Here is an 18,280-nt window from a genome sequence, read left to right as displayed (position 1 = left end):
TGCCAGCCAAGATACAGACTCGCTTTTTTCAAGTTGCCTTTTCTGAACTAAGCAGAGAAAGCAGCGTGTAGCACATGGGTGAGCGCGAACATTTGCACAGTGGATTTACAGTTTACAAAGCCTCTCTCTGTGTCCACAGAATGCCAGTTGGTTCCCGGAGCGTCCTTCACCCAGGATGGCAGCAGGAACCGGGCCGTGGGGTGGGCAGGCGCTGGTCGAGTTCCTCTCCAAACCGCCTCCCAGCCTGCCGGCAGGAGCCCCTTTCCTTCTGCCCCCGATTCTCACAGACACAACAGACAGCATCCGACTAGAATCCAACTGGACTTTATTTGACACAGAGTACAATATGGCTGCAGGACAAGCAACCCCGAGACACAAAGCAGAGAAGACACCGTTCTACCTAATTTATAATTAACAGGAGGGCAAGTCATTAGATGCATAACAAAACAGTTAAGCTTGATGGAAGAATTCTCTTATTCTAGTGCCCATACCTGAAAGACAAAGTAAATGCTCTCATTAATTCCCTGGTAATGGCCTACTGGAGACCCACCTCCCCTTGAGAGCCAGCTTGGTTGAAACTCTGAGAAGGGCCGGAAGATGCGCCGAGGACCGGGGTGCGTGCCGTGCAATGCACCATTCTGGGTTCAATCCCTGCACGGCTCCAACCCCCTGAGCACTGCCGGAAGGACTGCAGCAATAGCTGCTGGGAAGAAACCCTGCGGGGGGGGGGGGGGGGGTCCAACAGCAACAACAAAGACAAATGGAAAAGATTTCAGGGGCCTCACATGTGCCCCTTGGCGGGATCTGCCTCCGCACTGCACTGGCACTCCATCTCACCCGCCCCTCCTTCTTGAGGAGGGCCTCTCCTGGGAATGCCCCCACCCCACCTGCCTCTCCATCCAGGTCCAGACAGGGCCTGGGCAGCCCCGGGAGCCCGAGAAGGCGACTGGCTTCGGGGCCCCCGGCAGTGGCTCTACGCCTGGGTTCTCAGAACACAGCAGCCTTGCTCCCGTCTACGCCAGTACCAGGCCGACAGAGCACAGCCAGGAGCGAAGGGCCTTTGACGTGCTCATCTCCCACCAATGCCAATGAGAGCCCTGAATCCGCGCAGCCTAGGAGAAGGACACGTGGGGACCCACAGGTAGGAGTTCAGGTGGCTTCTGATTTCCCCAGGAGCCAAAATGTGCTCTAAGGAAATCATAACAATAAATGAGGCCAGGAAAGCGGACCCACGCACAAACGCATTCTTGGGTTTTCTCCCCTTTCCCTCAGCTGCCACCGCTGCCGCCGTTTAAGTGACAGGGTCCACTTGGGCTGAGCCGGCCACAGTTCCCGTAGCACATATGCCCGCCCAGATGGGTCGGACACCACAGATGTGGCTGTGGTGTCCAGGAACCCACTCAACAGGAAAGCACTGGGGGCATGTGGGTGGTGCCAGGAATCTAACAACCGGGGGTGGGCAGCTATGCCCACATAAGCCCTCCCCGAAGCTCTGAACTGATCTCTTGAAGACAAACGCCTATTTCATCTTCTGTCCAGATTCCTTTGGGGCAGCTGTCTCTGATTTTTATATCCCAGGTGGACACCCTTAATTTGGACTCTGCATGACTGCTTCAATCATCCTGAAAGCCTTCTAGATCCTTTAAGTGCCCCTCAGAAGAAACCTGCTTGAGGGGCTAGAGAGACTGTACAGTAGGGCACCTGCCTTGCACGCGGCCATTTCGATCCCTGGCCCCCCCAGGGTCCCCTGAGCCCTGAGCCAGAAATAAGCCCTGAGCATCTCCAGGCATGGCCCCCTAACCACAAATACATGTTTTGGGGCAGGAGAGGTAGCACAGCGGGTAGGGCATTTGCCTTGCACACGGCCAACCCGGGTTTGATTCCCAGCATCCCATAGGGTCCCCTGAGCAGCGCCAGGAGTAACTCCTGAGTGCAGAGCCAGGAGGAACCCCTGTGCATCGCCAGGTGGGACCCAAAAAAGCAAAAACAAAACAAAACAAAAAACAACAAAATATGTTTTGAAAACATCCACTTGAGGTGCCCGAGAGAGCACAGGCTGAGGCATCTGCCTGCATGGCCTCAACCCCAGATCAGTTCCTGCCACCACGTGGCTCCCCCGGCACTGCCAGGAGCAACCCCGAAGTGCAGAGCAAGGGCAGCCCCTAAGCACTGCTGGCTGTGCTCCAGGGTGGAGCGCCTGGTTCTCCCGGCACTGCCAAAAGAATATAAAATAAAAGGTTTCCTCGGATCCCATACAGGTCCGGGCTCCAGGGATCCTCAGTGGGCTGCAGAACAACCAGAGGTTTTTCTGGTGAAAGAACATGCCAACAGGCTCTAGAGAGAGTTCAACTGGCTCAGGGTATGTACTGAGGAGCGACTTCCAAGCGAAGGGCAGGCAGCAGCCCCTGACCACTGCAGGATGCAACTGAACAAGGGGGAAAAAACCAAACAAATGCTGAAACTCGTTCCTCATGATTCTGTCTTCCTGGGGCACTGACACCCCCTGCCTGGCAGTCACTGGCGGGTGACAGCGACAGTCCACGCCTGAAGGCTGTGCCTTCCCCACCCTATAGGCTCAGCCCCAGTGGAACCCCCAGCGCCTGCAAGGGATGGAGCCGATATCAGAAGTCTTTGGAGAACTCGCAGGAGCACTGCCTAACGCGCAAGGTGAGGACGCCCAGAGCGCCTGCACCTTCCAGGAAGGAACCTGCTGACGGGGTGATCATGAGGATCTGGCACATGGCTGAGGAGCGAGCCCACAGGGCCGGAAAGCACAGTGGGCAGGCACGAGCCCAGGGCTCATCCCTGGACTGCCGCCACCCAAACACCGGGCTGGGAGTAGCTCCTGAGCACCCAAACCAACATATGTTGTCATGTATCCCCCACCACAATAAAAAACAAACAAAATTACAAATATATGCTCAATAAAACTTACAGAAATCTCTACCAAAATAATTAAATATTAACTGGGAAGTAAAATAACTTGAGTAAGAAGGAAGCTCTAAGTACTTAAAACTAAAAAATATGCTATTTTATTACATAAGCCCCCAAATACAGCATCGTCATACTTAAAATTTAAATTAAGGCCTCTTCCACAAGGAACTCGATGAAGAGGCCCAGGCGCGCACGAGGCCTGAACTTAATCAGCATCGTCACACTGGGCCTGGAGCACTGCCAGGTGCAGTTCCCAAATAAATACAAGTTCCAGCCCGCTGCAAAGCCAGTGGAACAACAAGCCACCCTCACATCCCCCTCTTCTCCAATGACATTCCCCGTGGCAAGAGCCAGGGGACCCAAGCACCTGGCCCACCCCACAATGTTAGAACAGCAGAAAACACCTACTTTTGGAATTCCCACTCTCTGTTGTCCAACGGACACACCTGCCGTGTTTTGAGCCAGCGAGAGATGCAGTGGAAGTGAAACGCGTGCTGCAAGAGGAAAGACACGTGATTAAAAACAACGCCGGGCCGGGCATCGACTGAGGGCACATCTGTGGGATGGCAGGGAGCTGCCTCGAGGCTGGAAAGGACCAGGGGCACAGGAAACATGCAGGGGGCAGGCGCTCAGCACCCATCACATGCCGGGGGCGTGTCTCTACCTCCCTCAGAACCATGAAAGCAGCGCCTGGCCCAAGGAGCCACGGGGGGTGTGTGTGGGGGGGAGTGTCCGTCTCCCCAACACACCCACACTGATCCGTCCCCATTTGTGTCCCCCTGCTCTGGGCCAAGCCTCTTCTCTGCCACAGCCGCCCATCCGAGCCAACGGGTACCTCCCACCTGCTGGACTCTGCTCCTAAGTCTGTATTTTCAGGGGTGCTCCTGGATGCACTGAAGATATATCATGGGCTTTGGGCCACACCCAGCGAGGCTCAGGGTTCCTGGCTCTGCACTCAGGGATCACTCCTAGCAGTGCTTAGGGGACCTTATGGGATGCCGGGGACCAAACCCGGGGTGGCTGGGTGCCACCCCGCTGTCCGATGGCTCTGGCTCCCTGAAGGGCTTATTTCTTGATGAGACAGAGTAAGGACAGAGTATCAGTGCTACTCAGGGACGGCCCGGGAGATGGGGTGGGCGTCTGGGTGTGGGGAGAAGGCAGGCATGGGAGACGAGTTAATGGCACGCAGCCGCCGATCACAATCCCTGCGCAATGGGCATTCATACCCAACCCCACACATCTGAGTGTTAGGGAGCAGAGGCCAGTGTCCCCCCATCTCCTGTGACAGGCCCATGGGCTAGGGACAGAGGGAGAAGGCTGATGCCCCAACAAGTCCCGGCAGCTGCGTGGGTCCAGTTTCCGGGGGCTCTGAAGCCTGGTCTTCCCCGAGACGTGGGGCCCAGAGGATTCTAGAGCTGTCTCGTCAACTGCCTGCTGACAAAGACCCAGAAGTCAGTCACCAGGAGGGGACTCCACAGCCAGGACACTGTGGACCCGGACACGACAAACATCCTCCCAGGACGACAGCTTCTGGAAGATTCCTCTCGTCACTTCTCATACAACTCATCACGAAAAAGAGAAAACCACCATTTCCCAAAGGCAGAGCACCCAGTGGTTTCTTCTGATCAGGAGCGAGCCCACCTACAGGCCACTAAGAACCTCGCCCCCACCCCCCACACACACACTGCTCGGCACTCTGCGGCCGTGCGGGGCCCGGGGAGACCCCCAACTGCCGGGAGACTCGTGGAAACGGGGTGTCAGGGCAAGTGACAGCATCCCTGATCTCTCTTCCTGTCAGGACCCAGCATACAATGATGCAGGCCAGAGCCCTCTACTGCAGAGGTCCCAGAACTGTCACCTGGCCTGGCACGCCCCCATGGCAGGTGCGCTAACCGCATCTTACACACAGGAAACAAACTCAGACAAGTGCTGTGACTTGCCTAACAGCCGGGAGTCATTAGTAGCACAGTGCGTGCTGGAACGCGGGGCTGGTCCAACGTGGCCTCAGAGCTACTCTCCCTGAGCCCCGTTCCTCTCCCACTTCCACGAAGGAACATGCTCTCAGCAGGTGCCGAATGCCAGGGACAGCGCACAAGGGGACGAGCTGCCCCAACGGCTACTTCTCCCCATTAAACACCCTAGTTCAGGGCTGACTGCTGGCTCTGCGCTCAGGAATTACTCCTGGCAGTGCTCAGGGAACCATATGGAATGCTGAGGCTCAAACCCAGGTCAGCTGTCTGCCAGGCAAACACCCTCCCCGCTGTGCTATTGCTCCAGCCGCAGGCCACTAGGTGCTTCTGACCACAGAAACTTTCCAGCTGGCTACAATTCTTAGTCCCCTGCTACGGAGAGAGCGGGCAAATACCTCGCCACGCAGCGAGGAAGGTCAGAGGCAGGCCTGGAGCTGAGCTGTGGCCTCAGTCCCCTTGGCTCAGGAGGCCTGGACAGGGCGATGTCACTCATGAGACTGGGACAGCAGGGCTCGGCAGGTAAAATCCTCCCGAAGCTTTCTAAATGATGAAGTTCTTTCATCATTTTTAGGTTCATCATTTAGAAAGAACCTAAATGATGGTTGTCACCCTTCAAAGCTGCCACTGCCTGAAAAATTAGAAATGCACCTTGTAGGGCCACACCTGGTGGTGCTCTGGGGTCGAACCTTAGCTTGCTGCGTACAAGGCAAGCGCCCACCCTGCTACACCTGCACTCACCCCCGAACACTTACCCTTAAAAAAAAAAATCTGCCAAGAAAGTAAAGAAGGCTGGAGAAAGCTCAAAGACTAAAGTGCGTGCATGCAGGAGCCCGGGGTTAGATCCTGGGTACCCCACGACGCCCTGAGCACCACCAGGAGTGACCCCCAACCCCCACCACCGCACAAAACCAAGGATCTGAAACAGTGTATGCAAGCAGAGCACGTGCTTTCCACGCAGGGGCCCTGGGGTCAGTCCTCAGCACCCCCAAGTGTCACCCAAAAGCCAAACCAAAACTAAAGAAAATAACAAGAGAGCTGGAGCGATAGTACACAGGCAGGGCGCTTGACTTGCAGGTGGCTGACCCGGGTTCGATACCCGGCAGCCCACATGTTGCCCCCAACTCTGTCAGGAGTGATCCCTGAGCACTGCTGGGTATGACCCCCAAACAAAACAACACAAAGGTAAAGATTTTCACCCACAGAAGAGTACTCTGACCATGATGTCATACACTTTGAAGGCAATTCCCAAAGATAAAGCCTCAGAGTTCTGCCCCTTCCCAGGGCAAAGGAGTGCCCTGAGAACGGGCACGAGACGGCAAATCTTTGACACCGTTTGGGAAAAAGAGGTTCAGTGTTGAAATTTCCCGACGGGCAAACAGGAAGAGCAGCACCGCGTCCACAGGGAAGAGGGTCCTTACATTACAGACGCCCCACGCCACCGTGCACTCTTCAGAAGTTGCAGACGCCTGGTTGGCTTGACACTCTATGCCTGTGGGAACAAGAGCAACAGGATGACAGGAGCCGGAGCAGCCGCCCTCCCTCCACCGTCAGTGACAGGACCAGGGGGTGCCATCCCAGCAAATTCTCAAGTGGTCAATTAGCCGTAATTGGTTTTTAATGAACGTGGAAAAGGGTGCAGATTAAAGGCAGCGGTGACGAGTGAACAGCGTGCCCTGCGGTCACGCCCATCCTCCACTGAAAACAGCAACGCAGGGAAAAGGCACCTGATCCCTCCACGCCGCCTGCCTGCCTAGCTCGGGGGAATGAAGGGGTTCCTCTGAATTTGGTGCATCCAATACATTCTTTTGATTGTTTAAGAATATATATTTTTTAAAATGTAGTCACTATGAATTACAAAGTTATTCATGATGGGGTTGCAGGCATACAATGTTTCAACACCAATCCTTTCACCAGTGTTGCTTCCCTCCACCAAACTTTTCTTTCTCCAAGGAGGTGCCACCCAGGTTACTGCACTGCAGGGGGGAGTTACTGCAGGGGGGAAGGGGGTGGTCAGATCTGGGGCTCCCCCAGCACGTATGCACTAGCCCTCTGAGCAATCTCCCTGACCCAAATTTAGTGACTTTTAAATTTGGGGACACACCCAACAGTGCTCAGGTACAGCCCTCCATGCGCTGCCCTTGGGGGCCCCTTCCACGCCAGGGATTGAACCATCTGTGTGCTAAGCACGCCCCTGATTAGTGAATGGCGCCCCACACCTTTTTGTTGTCACATTCAACACTGTCCAGGGGTCATTCCAGGTGGTGCTTGGGGGACCATAAAGTGCTGGCTAACCTGACCTCTGGCATCTAAAGTCGGAGCCTGCTGAGCTCTCTCCAGTCTAAATTGAGCAAAAACTATTTTTGTGGGGAGGTGGGTAGGCCACACCTGGTGGCACCAACAGGGGGACCAACATGTAGTGCCAGTGCCTTGACCTCTATCCCAGCTCTCTGGCCTGGGGACTGAAGCCAATGTACAATCGGGAGGGTGTATGCCTTGTATATGGCCAACCTGGGTTTGATCTCTGGCATCCCATATGGTTCCCAGAGCACTGTCAGTAATTCTTGAGGACAGAGACAGGAGGAACCTCTAACTATTGATGGGTGTGACCCATGAAGCCAAAAAAAAAAAAAACAGAAACAAAAACAACAACAAAAAACCCCAAACCAAAACCAACCCTCAAAACCCATCCTGGCTCTGCTGAGGATCACTCCTGGCAGGGCTGGGGGGGGGAGGGGTGGGGACAGGGCATATGGGGCTCTAGGGCTGAACCCTGGTCAGCTGCGTGCTTGTGTCATCTCTCTTGCCCTTAGAAGTCACCTGTGAACTCTCACTGTCCTGAGAGCCAGAACCTCCTGTTTGAGGCCCTGAGGATACCCAGCGTGCCCGCATGCAGGCCTCGCTGGAATCGGCTGCCAGTCCTGAGGGTCAGGCAGAAACACCCGAGTGGACACACGCGAAATCGAAGAGGACCGTGGCGACCACGGGCTACCCCGACGAGGTTTTAAGTCTTTAAGACTCAGAACTTAATAGATTTTTTTTCTTTTTGGGTCACACCTGGCGATGCACAGGGGTTACTCCTGGCGGTGCTCAGGGGACCCTATGGGATGCTGGGAATCGAACCCGGGTTGGCTGCGTGCAAGACAAACGCCCTACCCGCTGTGCTATCTCTCCAGTCCCATGAACTTAATAGATTTAAATAAAGTAAATTTTTTAAGTCAACAAGTTAGAGATTTGCAGCCTACCACGTTGTGGCTACTGAGGTGATGTGCCCGAGAGAAAGAACGGGACAAATGGCTGCACCGTTGGCACCAGCGCGACCTCAGGAGTCAGGGAACCGACGCAGAGATGCACTCAGAGACCCTCAGAGAACAAGGCGCTCACACAGGAGCGGCTTTTCCGCAGGTCGAAACTACTTAGCGGGTCTCATTTCTGAAGAGTGAAGAGCCTGAGGGGGCCAGAGTGCACCAGGACGCACAGGCCCAGGATCCCGAGCACGGGTGGAGCAAAGCTCCCAGTACCGCGACTCAGACTCACACACGTTTCAGGAGAGACTCTTCAATCAGAGACAATTACTACAAACAGCCACAGGTGGAAAACACTAACATTTTAAGAAAATAAAGCTGAGGGGGTCAGAGAGATAGCACAGCAGGGAGGGCATCTGCCTTGCACACGGCTGACCTGGGTTCGATCCCCGGCATCCCATATGGTCCCGTGAGCACCGCCAGGAGTGATTCCTGAGTACAGAGCCAGGAGTAATCCCTGTGCAACATCAGGTGTGATCCAAAAAGAAAAAGAAAAAAAAAAGTTTTTCTTTTTTTCTGTATTTCAAAATGTGAAAGGCAGGGCTGGGAAAATAGTACGGGGGTGGAGGTGGGGGGTGTGAGAGGCTTGCCTGGAGTACAGCAGGAGTGATCCCTGAGCACCACCGATGTAGCCCAAAAACAAAACAAAACAAAACAAAAAAGAAAGGCAAAGGACCCGCAACTGTGATCGTGTGCCTTCCTGTCATCCAGATGCTCCAGGAAGGTAAGTGGGGTCTAGGGGGAGAGCAGAGACTGAGGTCAGCACGGCAGATTTCGTCTCCCTGGCACATTCGGACATGGCAGAGAACAAAACTTGCTTCTAGTTGGCTGGATCCCTGACTTAAGGGGCATAGGCTATGCAGGGAAAACAGCTACAGACAATGAAGCTATTGCTATGAAAGAAAATAAAAGATGTGAGCCTGGAGCGAGAGCACAGCAGGGAGGGCATCTATCTGCCTTATGCGTAGCTGCCCCGGGTTCAACCCCCAACTTCCCATGTGGTCCCGAGAGCCCCGAGCATGCCCGGTGTGGCTCAAAAATGCGAAAAGAGAAAAAAGAAATCATAGATGGGACTGAAGCAAGAGGGCGGGGGGAGGGGGCAGCTGACCTGGGTTCCATCCCCCACACTCCATATGGTCCCCAAACACCGCCAGACCAAAAAACAAACAAACAAAAAAAAAGGGGCTGGAGAGATAGCACAGCGAGTAGGGCGTTTGCCTTGCACGCGGCCGACCCGGGTTCGATTCCTAGCATCCCATATGGTCCCCTGAGCACAGCCAGGAGTAACTCCTGAGTGCATGAGCCAGGAGTAACCCCTGTGCATCGTCGGGTGTGACTCAAAAAAAAAAAAAAAAAAAAAACCACCAAACCAAACACCACCAGAAGTGATTCCTGAGCGCAGAGCCTGGAGGAATCCTGTGTATCGCCACGTGTGGTTCAAATACCAAAAAACCACCACCAACAAAACCACCAGAAAATGCACTGGAGCTTCTGGTGCACAGAATACAGGGGCTGAGCCATGGAACGGGAGACGGAGCTGTCTGCTGTCAACGGGCAGCGCTGGAGGGGACACTGTCGGTGTGGGTCCCCAGAAAGGCAGACTTTTACCATGCGAGGAACCACCCAACATCCCACAGCCTTCCCACCACAGGACTGCGAGGAAAAGCACCAGCTTCGCCTCAAAAGCAGCAGACTCCCAAAAAGCAAAAATAAAATAAATAAAAAGCAGCAGATTTTATATTCCGACAACACCGATGTATGTCGGGGCTGGAGCGAGGGCAGAGACTGAGGAGCTGCCTTGTGTGTGGCTGCAGCCTACAGAGGTTCGAGTCCCAGTATTACAATGGTCTCCTGAGCAACACCAAGCATGACCCCAGCACGGACGGACCCAGGTGTGGCCCTCCTCCACACAAACACAACTATCAAGGTTTCTTGTGGTTTTAGGAAGAGACCAATTTCTATGGACACAGGCTGGGTCTAAACACTCCCAGATGGTCTTTTCATCTGGAGTAAGATTACCTGAGGTAATGAATGGGAAAAATCATAGCTTCAGCGACTCTTTAAAACAAGAGGGAGCCGGAGAGATAGACAGCAGGGAGGGTGTCAGCCTTGCACACGGCCAACCAGTTCAATCCCCGGCACCCTGAGCATTGCTAAGAGTGAATCCCGAGCACTGCGGTGTGGCCCTGCCCTACTCCCTACCCGCCCCCCCCCCCCCGAAATAAAACAACCAAAAGCAAGCTCAAAGGGCCAGTGCACATAAGAGGCCCTGGGCCTAACCCCAGCCAGTACTGCACAGTATTCTGGACGCTTGCAGGAGTAGCTCCAGAGCACCGCCAGCTGTGGTGGAAAAATTCCGAACTGAAACAACCAAGAAACGGGACAGAGTGAAATACATACGAAGCTGTTACAGGGCAAAACCCTGCAGACCTGTCTGAGGATCCCCAGCACCCCACATGGCCTCCCGAGCACCACCAGGATCACCCGAGCCTGGAACAGCCCTGGAGCACCGCTGGGTGCGGTCCGGTGCCCCCCACCCCTGCAAATAGGCACGCAGGATCAATGAGTCACAGGGAGTCTCCAAACCACAGCTGGTGGGAGTCTGCACAGCTAGAAACACTCTTGTCTGCAGCCACGGACAGACTCATGCAGTTGACACAAGTCAGAATCCATTGCTAAATCAAGGTTTGTTCGTTCTTTTTTTTTTTTTTATGTTTGGGCATATCCGGAGGTGCTTGGGGGAACCATCTGAAGTGCCAGGGATCAAACCCCAATTGGTGTGTGCAACCCTACCCGCTGTACTATCATCCCAGCCTCTCAGGTTTCTTATTTTCACCTTTAACAAGCATCTACAAAAATTACGATCTATTCATTTTTTTATTTATTTGTTTTTGGTTTGGGGGCTATACCTGCCAGTGCTCAGAGCTTACTCCTGATTGTGCTCACGGATCTCTCTTGGCAGAACTTGGGGGACCACAGGGGGTGCCAGGATGAAATCCTGGTCGGCACATACAAGGGCCCTACCTGCCGTACTATTTCTCAGGCCCCAAAAACATGATCCACTTATCTTTGAAAAGGAAGACAAGCCCGACTATGTCTGTAAAGACAATTTCCTTTTCGTTGCTGTTATTAGTTCTGGGATGCTAGCATTCAAACCCAGGTCAGCTATGCGCAAGGCAAACCCCCCTACCTGCTGTATGATTTCTCCAGGCTCTAAAATCATTTCGAGGAGAAAATTCAAGACAGGAAACGTCTCTGTGAAACTTTTCTCTAAGTAAAGAAACTGGTGATCACCTAATCAAAGACCCGCCCAAACACATTTCGTGCCACGCCCGGGTCCCTGGGACAGGGTCCTTCTGCCAATATTAAATATGCTGGTAGCTTCCGATCTGCTTCGATGGTCGTGTCAACATGCAAAGAGGGGCAAAACTCAACGGAACCAAGAGCAATAAAAACTACCACCACAGGCCAGGATTGCTACCAACTAAAATGTGATCTGTGCTTCTGTAAACTGTACCATGCCGTTGCCCTATTTTGTGTTTTTATTGGCTGAGCAAATATTTAGTGAGGATACTCTAGTATCAAGACACTAGGTCAGAGGCATGGCCCGAGAGACATACAGGGGTTCAGATGCTTGATAAGCTCTAAGAAGAGAAGCATGCAGTTTGCTGTGACACGGAGTGGGAGGCCACGATGCTGAGTGAAGCCTGTCAAAGGAAGGGACAGATCTAGAATGGTCTCTCCTGTGTGGGCCTTAAGAACTCGAAGTCAGAGGAAAGGGGCAGGTCTAGAATGGTCTCTCCTATGTGGGGCTTAAAGACTCCAAGCACGGGAGCAACAAAGGGCTAAAGGCAACACAGAAGAAGAGCTGATCCACAGAACTGAGTTGGGAAGCTGGGGTGTGTGTGTGTGGGGAGTTTGATAAGGGCACTGGGAACCTTGGGGGAGGGAAGTGGGTACACTGCTACTGGGAGTTATGTACATAGGAATCACAAATTGTAAACCACAATACCTCAATCAATAAATTTAAAAAGTAAAATTCAGAGCCGGAGCGATAGGTCCAGTGGGGAGGGCATTTACCTTGCATGTGGCTGACCCGAGTTCAATTCCTGGTATCCCATATTGTCCCCCGAGCACCGTCAGGAGTAATTCCTGAGGGCAGCGCCAGGAGCAACCCCTGAGCATCCCTGAGTGTGGCCCAGAAAGCAAATAAAATAAAATAAAGCTCAGGGAACTCTTCCCCTACTCTCCGAAGCTTGCACAGCATGCTTTTCAAGTGAGAATCCAAGGTTCATTTACTAGCACCCAATCGGCCCTGAACTGTGCTGGGGCACCATGAGGTATAACACCTGCCCCCTGCCCCCCTCCCCCCCAAAAAAAACCCAAACCCAAAACCCATGGAAATATAAGCAATGTGGACATGACAGAAAACCAACTAAATTAATGGACAGCTACAGAGGGATGTCTCCCAATGTTGAATAGAACTGTCTTAGCCGATGGCTGTGTGTGTACGTGTGGCCAGAGAAAACACCCCGAGCAAGTTCTAGACAGATCTACAGACCGACTGGTTCTGCAAGAGCTCCAAGAAAGGAGCCACAAGTCACAGGTGGCGACTGAGCACTGGAAACACAGCTGGTCTGATCTGAGATGTGCTGTATGTGTGCATACATGTAGAAGACAATTTTTAAAAGCTCACTGTAGGGGCTGGAGAGATGACACAGCGGGTAGGGCGTTTGCCTGGCACGCGGCCGACCCGGGTTCGATTCCCAGCATCCCATAGGGTCCCCTGAGCACCGCCAGGAGTAACTGCTGAGTGCAGAGCCAGGAGTCACCCCTTATTAGCACCAAGTGTTGCCCCCAAACAAGACAAAAAAACCCAATCCTTGGATGGCCACCCCCAAGCACCACTGGATGAGGCTCCAACCAGCAACAGGGTGTTGTCCCTGCTACCATGTCTGGCACCGCAGGGCCTCTGCAGCTCGATCCACAATCCACAGCATCGCCACCTTGGTGAAGAGTCCATGGGAATGGCCCCGGAGCACTGCTTCAGTGCCTCCTCCAATATGAGTGTCCATAATCTTATTTAGTTTGGTTTTAGGGTCAGACCCAGTGGTGCTCAGGGCTTACTCCTGACTGTGTTCAGGGGTCACTCCTGGTGGGGCTTGGGAGACCATATGGGGTGCTGGGGATTGAACCCGGGTCCGCTGAGTCAGAAGCAGGGGCCCTACTCACTGGGCTCGCTCTCCAGCCTTCTGTGTGCCTAGAATCTTAACTTCAGAAAGTTGAAAATTCTTTCCCTCATCTCAATAAGGTATTTTAGAACAGATGAGAAAGTAACAATTGTTCCTGGTAGACTCAAGATTCTTGGATTTCAGGCACCATTAACTATGCTGAAACCTACCACAGGTTGACTGTTAAGTATAATCAATTAAGTGGACAACTAAATGAAGTTTCTTTTTTGGGGGTGGGGGGCACTTGGTGGTTTTCAGGGTTACTCTTGGTACTGAGCTTAGGGGCCTCTCTGGACCGCCTGTGTGCAAAGCATGTATTTCGCTTCTAAAAGAAATGCCTTAGCGCAATTAAGTCTGTTTGGGGGCCACACCTGATGATGCTCAAGAGTTTCACCAGCTGTGATCAGTGCTCATTCTCGGAGGTGCTGGGGAATCAGGTGCACCCTGGGATGGACCCTGGGCAGCTGCCTACTCAGATGTCCCCGGACTCTGAAATCTGTATTCTTTATGCTTTTATTTACAAATCTGGTGCAGCAAAATCTAGCTGGGTTAAGAGTATTTTAGCTCACAGTTACTCTCTCTTGGGTACAGAGATGAGAAATACAGGTGAATGATGGATAGTGCCTCTGTGCCCACAAGTCATTCTAAATGCAGACCATCCTTGCCTTGAGGAGATCAATTCTGAAATGAACAGACTCCAAGAGACTAAAAGAAAAAAAAAAAAAAGAGGGCCAGGGCGATAGTACAGCGGGTTGGATATTTGGTCTGCACGTGGACAACCTGGTTCTATCCCTGGCATCCCATATGGTCCCCTGAACACCACCAGGAGTAATTCCTGAGTGCAGAGGCAGGAGTAACCCCTGAGTATCACCAGGTGTGATCAAAAAAAAAAAAAAACCCACAAAACAAGCCAAAAACAATTCAAGCATACCAACAGACTAGATGCAGAAGCCCCCAAACACTCTATATCTCCTTGTGAAGAAAGCTGGCCACATCAGAAGAGGCACAATCACTGTACCCTTCTCAACTTCCCCCATCCTCCTCAGATTACTTACAAAGATCCATAATGTGGTTCCTGCAGATGGCACAGTTATCAACCACAATATCCCAGGCCCAGAGGGCTACTGCATTCCACTGCAAAGAAAAAGGAAGAACAATGCACTCTCCTTGTAACACATACGCAGACTGCACACAAACCAGAATTTCATCCTGCGGCTGCTGTTATCTCTCAGGCCACAGACGACAACGACGACGACGACCACCACCACCACCACCACCACCACCACCAAAAAAAAAAAAAAAAAAGAACTTGGATCATTACATCACTCTTCCAGCATCAGAGGGGAGGCACGGGGGGCTATGGGTCTGTGTGTGTGCTCTTGCATTCTCCAAATGATTGAGCACAAGTATTCGTGAGTCATATTTTTACTTTTTTCCCCCTACAGTTTAATTTAGCCAGCCAAAGCAATGTAAGCAATGCAGAAATAATTTCTAAGTGCCTGTTTTAGGTTTAATGAAAACAAACTTGAATTGTTGCGCCGGCCCCCCTGGTAATTGCTGAAGAGCACAAAATCTGCATAAATAGCGCTCTTCAATGCAGCTCAGGAGGCATGAGTGGGGAGGTAAAAGCTGGAACAGGATGAACTAAGATGATTGGATCATAATATGGGTAATCATGGGATAAGCTGGATAACAAATTACCCCGCGTAGGTGCACGGAACAAGGTCACTTCAACCTCACATATTATTTAAGAAACTCTTAGAATTGGAATTTTTTTTTGGGGGGGGAGGGTTCCTGCCTTCGAGTACATCAGGAACACTCCACCTTCACGAGTTCATTATTATACAGTTAAGCTCATGCCAGTAAAAGGAGTATCCAAAAGTGGTGGGGAAGTCAAGCGTGTGATCATAAAAAAATGCCAAACCCTATTTTTTTTCCCCATTCACACATTTGATGCCTTACTCCCAAACCTTAATCTTTTTCAAACCTAATTCTCAGGGCCTATAGCTTCCTAAGCACTTTCCGCCCTATAGTATCAACTTGGGGAAAAAAAGAAAAAAAAAAGGAAAAAAAAATCAACCCCCCCCCCAAAAACCCCAAACCCACCTCCCTGACTCCTGTTATTCTTCAATATGGCTGCTGACTCTAACTGAGCGTGCAGTGTCCACAATGAACGCCAAAAAGGCACCGGGAGGGGCAAGGCCGTGGGCATGAAGCCCCACGTTTCAGGCTCAGCATTCGTGCCCACCTCCGAGCCCGGCGTTTCTAAGCAGGTTTTTTTGATCTCCGGTGGGGAAGCCCCCACGCTCGGCCCCCCAACTGCGAGCTGACCAGCACAATAAGGCGTTTCATGCAAGCAGCCACGTTCTTTTCTGCGCTTCTACCCCCCCCCCACCCCTGTCATTCACATCTGGGGCTCCATCCATCCTCCCTCAAAGGCCCCGGGGTCTGGTCTGGGCTCGCCGTTTCCTCCAAATTCCACCAAGCTCCCCCACCCCCACCCCTGGGAAAGGGGGGAAGTCTGGCTGACGACCCCCAGCCCCGAAGAGGCTGTGCTGCAAGCCGGAGGGCGGGGGGGGGGGGGGGCTGGCAGAGGTGCCAAGAGCTACACACTTGGAAGCACTAACTCGGCCCGGGCGAGAGAAGGGGCCACTGCAGGGCTGGGTGCGGCGAGGCGCGGGCCGGGGCCCCTCGAGTCGGAGGGAGCCCCCCAAGCTCCGGGAAGGGGCGGGACAAGGAGATCACCAACCCGGCTCCTCGGAGGCCTCCAATGCGGTAGGACCCGAGGCTCCCGGCTTTCGCCGCACTGCCCCAGCCTCCCCCCACCGCAGCGCTCCCACTCCCCCTTCCACCCACCCCACCCTCTCCTTCCCCCGCGGCACCTCCCCCCGCCGCCACTCCAGTGACAGCTCAGACGCTTGGCTCCCGCAGCCAGCTTGCAATCCCGCGCATCGCAACAAGCGCCGCCGTGATTGGCTCCCGGGCCTCCTGGCGAAACCAATACCGGCGCGGAGAGTGGGCCGTGGCCACGCCGATCAAGCCCAAGTCCCGCCCCCCTGCTTCCTCTGGTGGTACCCGGTCCCAAGAACGCCCTGAAATGAAGCCCTTTCCTCCGCGCCTCGGCCTCCCTCGGGCCTGCCAGTCAGATCCTGGCCTCTTTAGCTCCCCTGAGGAAGGCACTGGGGAGACCCAACCTTTTTCACTTCAAAGCGCTTCTTGCCCGCGCCGCTGTTGGTGCCGCTCGGGGTATCCACATCCATCGCTGCCGCCATTTTGGAAACACACGGTCCGTCGTCCGGCCACTGCGCCTGCGCAGGAGCGCACGCCTCGCTCCCTCCTTTCCCCGCCCCGGCGCCTCCTCCCGCTCCCCACCCCTCACGGCGCGAGAGGGGCCGGCGGGGGCGGAGCCTGTGGCCACGCCTCTTAAAGGCGCTGGCGCCGGGTTTTAGCCCCCCGCCCCCTCGCGTCGACTGGGGAGGAGGCGGCGGCCGCAGCGGCAGCGGCGGGGCGGGGCGGGGCCGGGCGGGGCCCCGCGGACGTGAGCGAGCCGGGTGGGAACGTTCGAAGGGCCTCGCTCTCGGCCGCCTCCCCCGGGCAGCCCCCGGCCGCACGCCCTCCGCTGGGGCGGCGGCCGCTTCCTCCTCCTGGGCCGCGACCTGCCGCCCGCCGCGCCCCGCCCCGCCCGGCCCCGCCCCGCCGGCGGCCTCCGCCTTCCGCCGGGGCACGGGCGCGCCGGCCGCCCCGCCTCCCGCTGCCGGCGCCCGGGACCCCGCACTGGCCCCGCGCGGCCTCGGCCCCGGTGCATCCTCCCCGCGAGGCCCGGGGACCGGGAGCGCCCGCGCGGGTTCCGGATTCCAAGTCGGGAAATGCTCGGGATTCCACTAAGGAGACGGGCCGAGCCGCGGGTCCTCCCGCGGGGCCGGGCCGAGCCGCGTCCCCCCAGCGCTGCCCACCGGAAGGGGATGGGGCAGGCTTAGGAGTCTGGGGGAGGCCTCTTGGCAGCCCCCGGGACCCGTCCCCGCTCTCCTCCCTCTGTACGCGGCCCTGCGCCGGCCGCAGTCTGACGTCCGCGGCAGCCGCACTTTTGGGCTGGGGGGCTCTCGCCCGTTTCTCCCTGCCCCTCCTTCCGTGCTTCACCTGCTGACGCCTGCCTCCCGCCGAGGGCCTTCCCCTTTAATATCTAAAACCCTCAAACAGGGCTATGACTCAGCTGGATCACTTTTGGTGTGTGCGTCCAAAGCCGAACCCAGCCGATCACTTTTGGGTGTGTGGATGTGTGTGTGTGCGCACCCGCGCTTTGGAGCCGACCCCAGCCGAGCTCAGGGGTCTCCCAGTGCTGCTCGCGGGGTGCTGCTCGCGGGGTGCTGCACGCTCAGCCTGATGAGCTGTCTCTCCTTCGGCCCCGGCCCCGAAGAGATTTTTGTAGATTAAGGGGCCCACACCGGGTGGTGCTCATGGGGGACCCTGTGGTGGTGGTGGTGGGGGCTAGCCCGCGTCTCCTCCCTGCAAGGCACCAGGACCACTTTCCCCCGCCCCCTCGAGTGGTCTCTCAAGCCCCAGATGACTCCTAAATCCTGATCTGCCTTATCTGAAATCGCGTAGCTTCTCTTAAAAGAAAATTGCAGAGAAGCGGAGTGTTGGCTGCACTGCTAAGCCAGAGTACTGTGATGTGTTTCCTTGTCTTAGGCATAAACAGGAACAACACGTCCTTGAAACCACCACCATACCTTTCGCCAGACTTGCAAAGGGAAAAACTGCATGAGATAGGCCTTCTTTGCCCAACATGTGTTGTATGAATGACGACAAGTTAACACTCCTGTCAGCTCGCTTACTCTGTGACCAG

General features: G+C 54.6%; 1 protein-coding gene across 1 annotated transcript; it reads right to left on the bottom strand.

The window, feature by feature from the left end:
- Nucleotides 1-310: 310 nt before the first annotated feature.
- Nucleotides 311-16,789, bottom strand: RBX1 (ring-box 1). The gene is made up of 5 exons (XM_056137513.1): nucleotides 16,632-16,789; nucleotides 14,493-14,571; nucleotides 6,323-6,393; nucleotides 3,343-3,428; nucleotides 311-491 (listed from the first exon to the last, which is right to left on the bottom strand). Exons 1-5 carry the CDS (start codon nucleotides 16,707-16,709, stop codon nucleotides 479-481), a joined length of 327 nt encoding a protein of 108 aa, XP_055993488.1. The 5' UTR covers nucleotides 16,710-16,789; the 3' UTR covers nucleotides 311-478.
- Nucleotides 16,790-18,280: the final 1,491 nt, after the last annotated feature.

Source organism: Sorex fumeus, unplaced genomic scaffold (genome assembly GCF_029834395.1).
Source record: "Sorex fumeus unplaced genomic scaffold, SorFum_2.1 ptg000125l, whole genome shotgun sequence".
NCBI lineage: Eukaryota > Metazoa > Chordata > Mammalia > Eulipotyphla > Soricidae > Sorex > Sorex fumeus.
The sequence above is the reverse complement of the archived record's forward strand: the minus strand, read 5'-3'. Positions and strand labels throughout refer to the sequence as shown.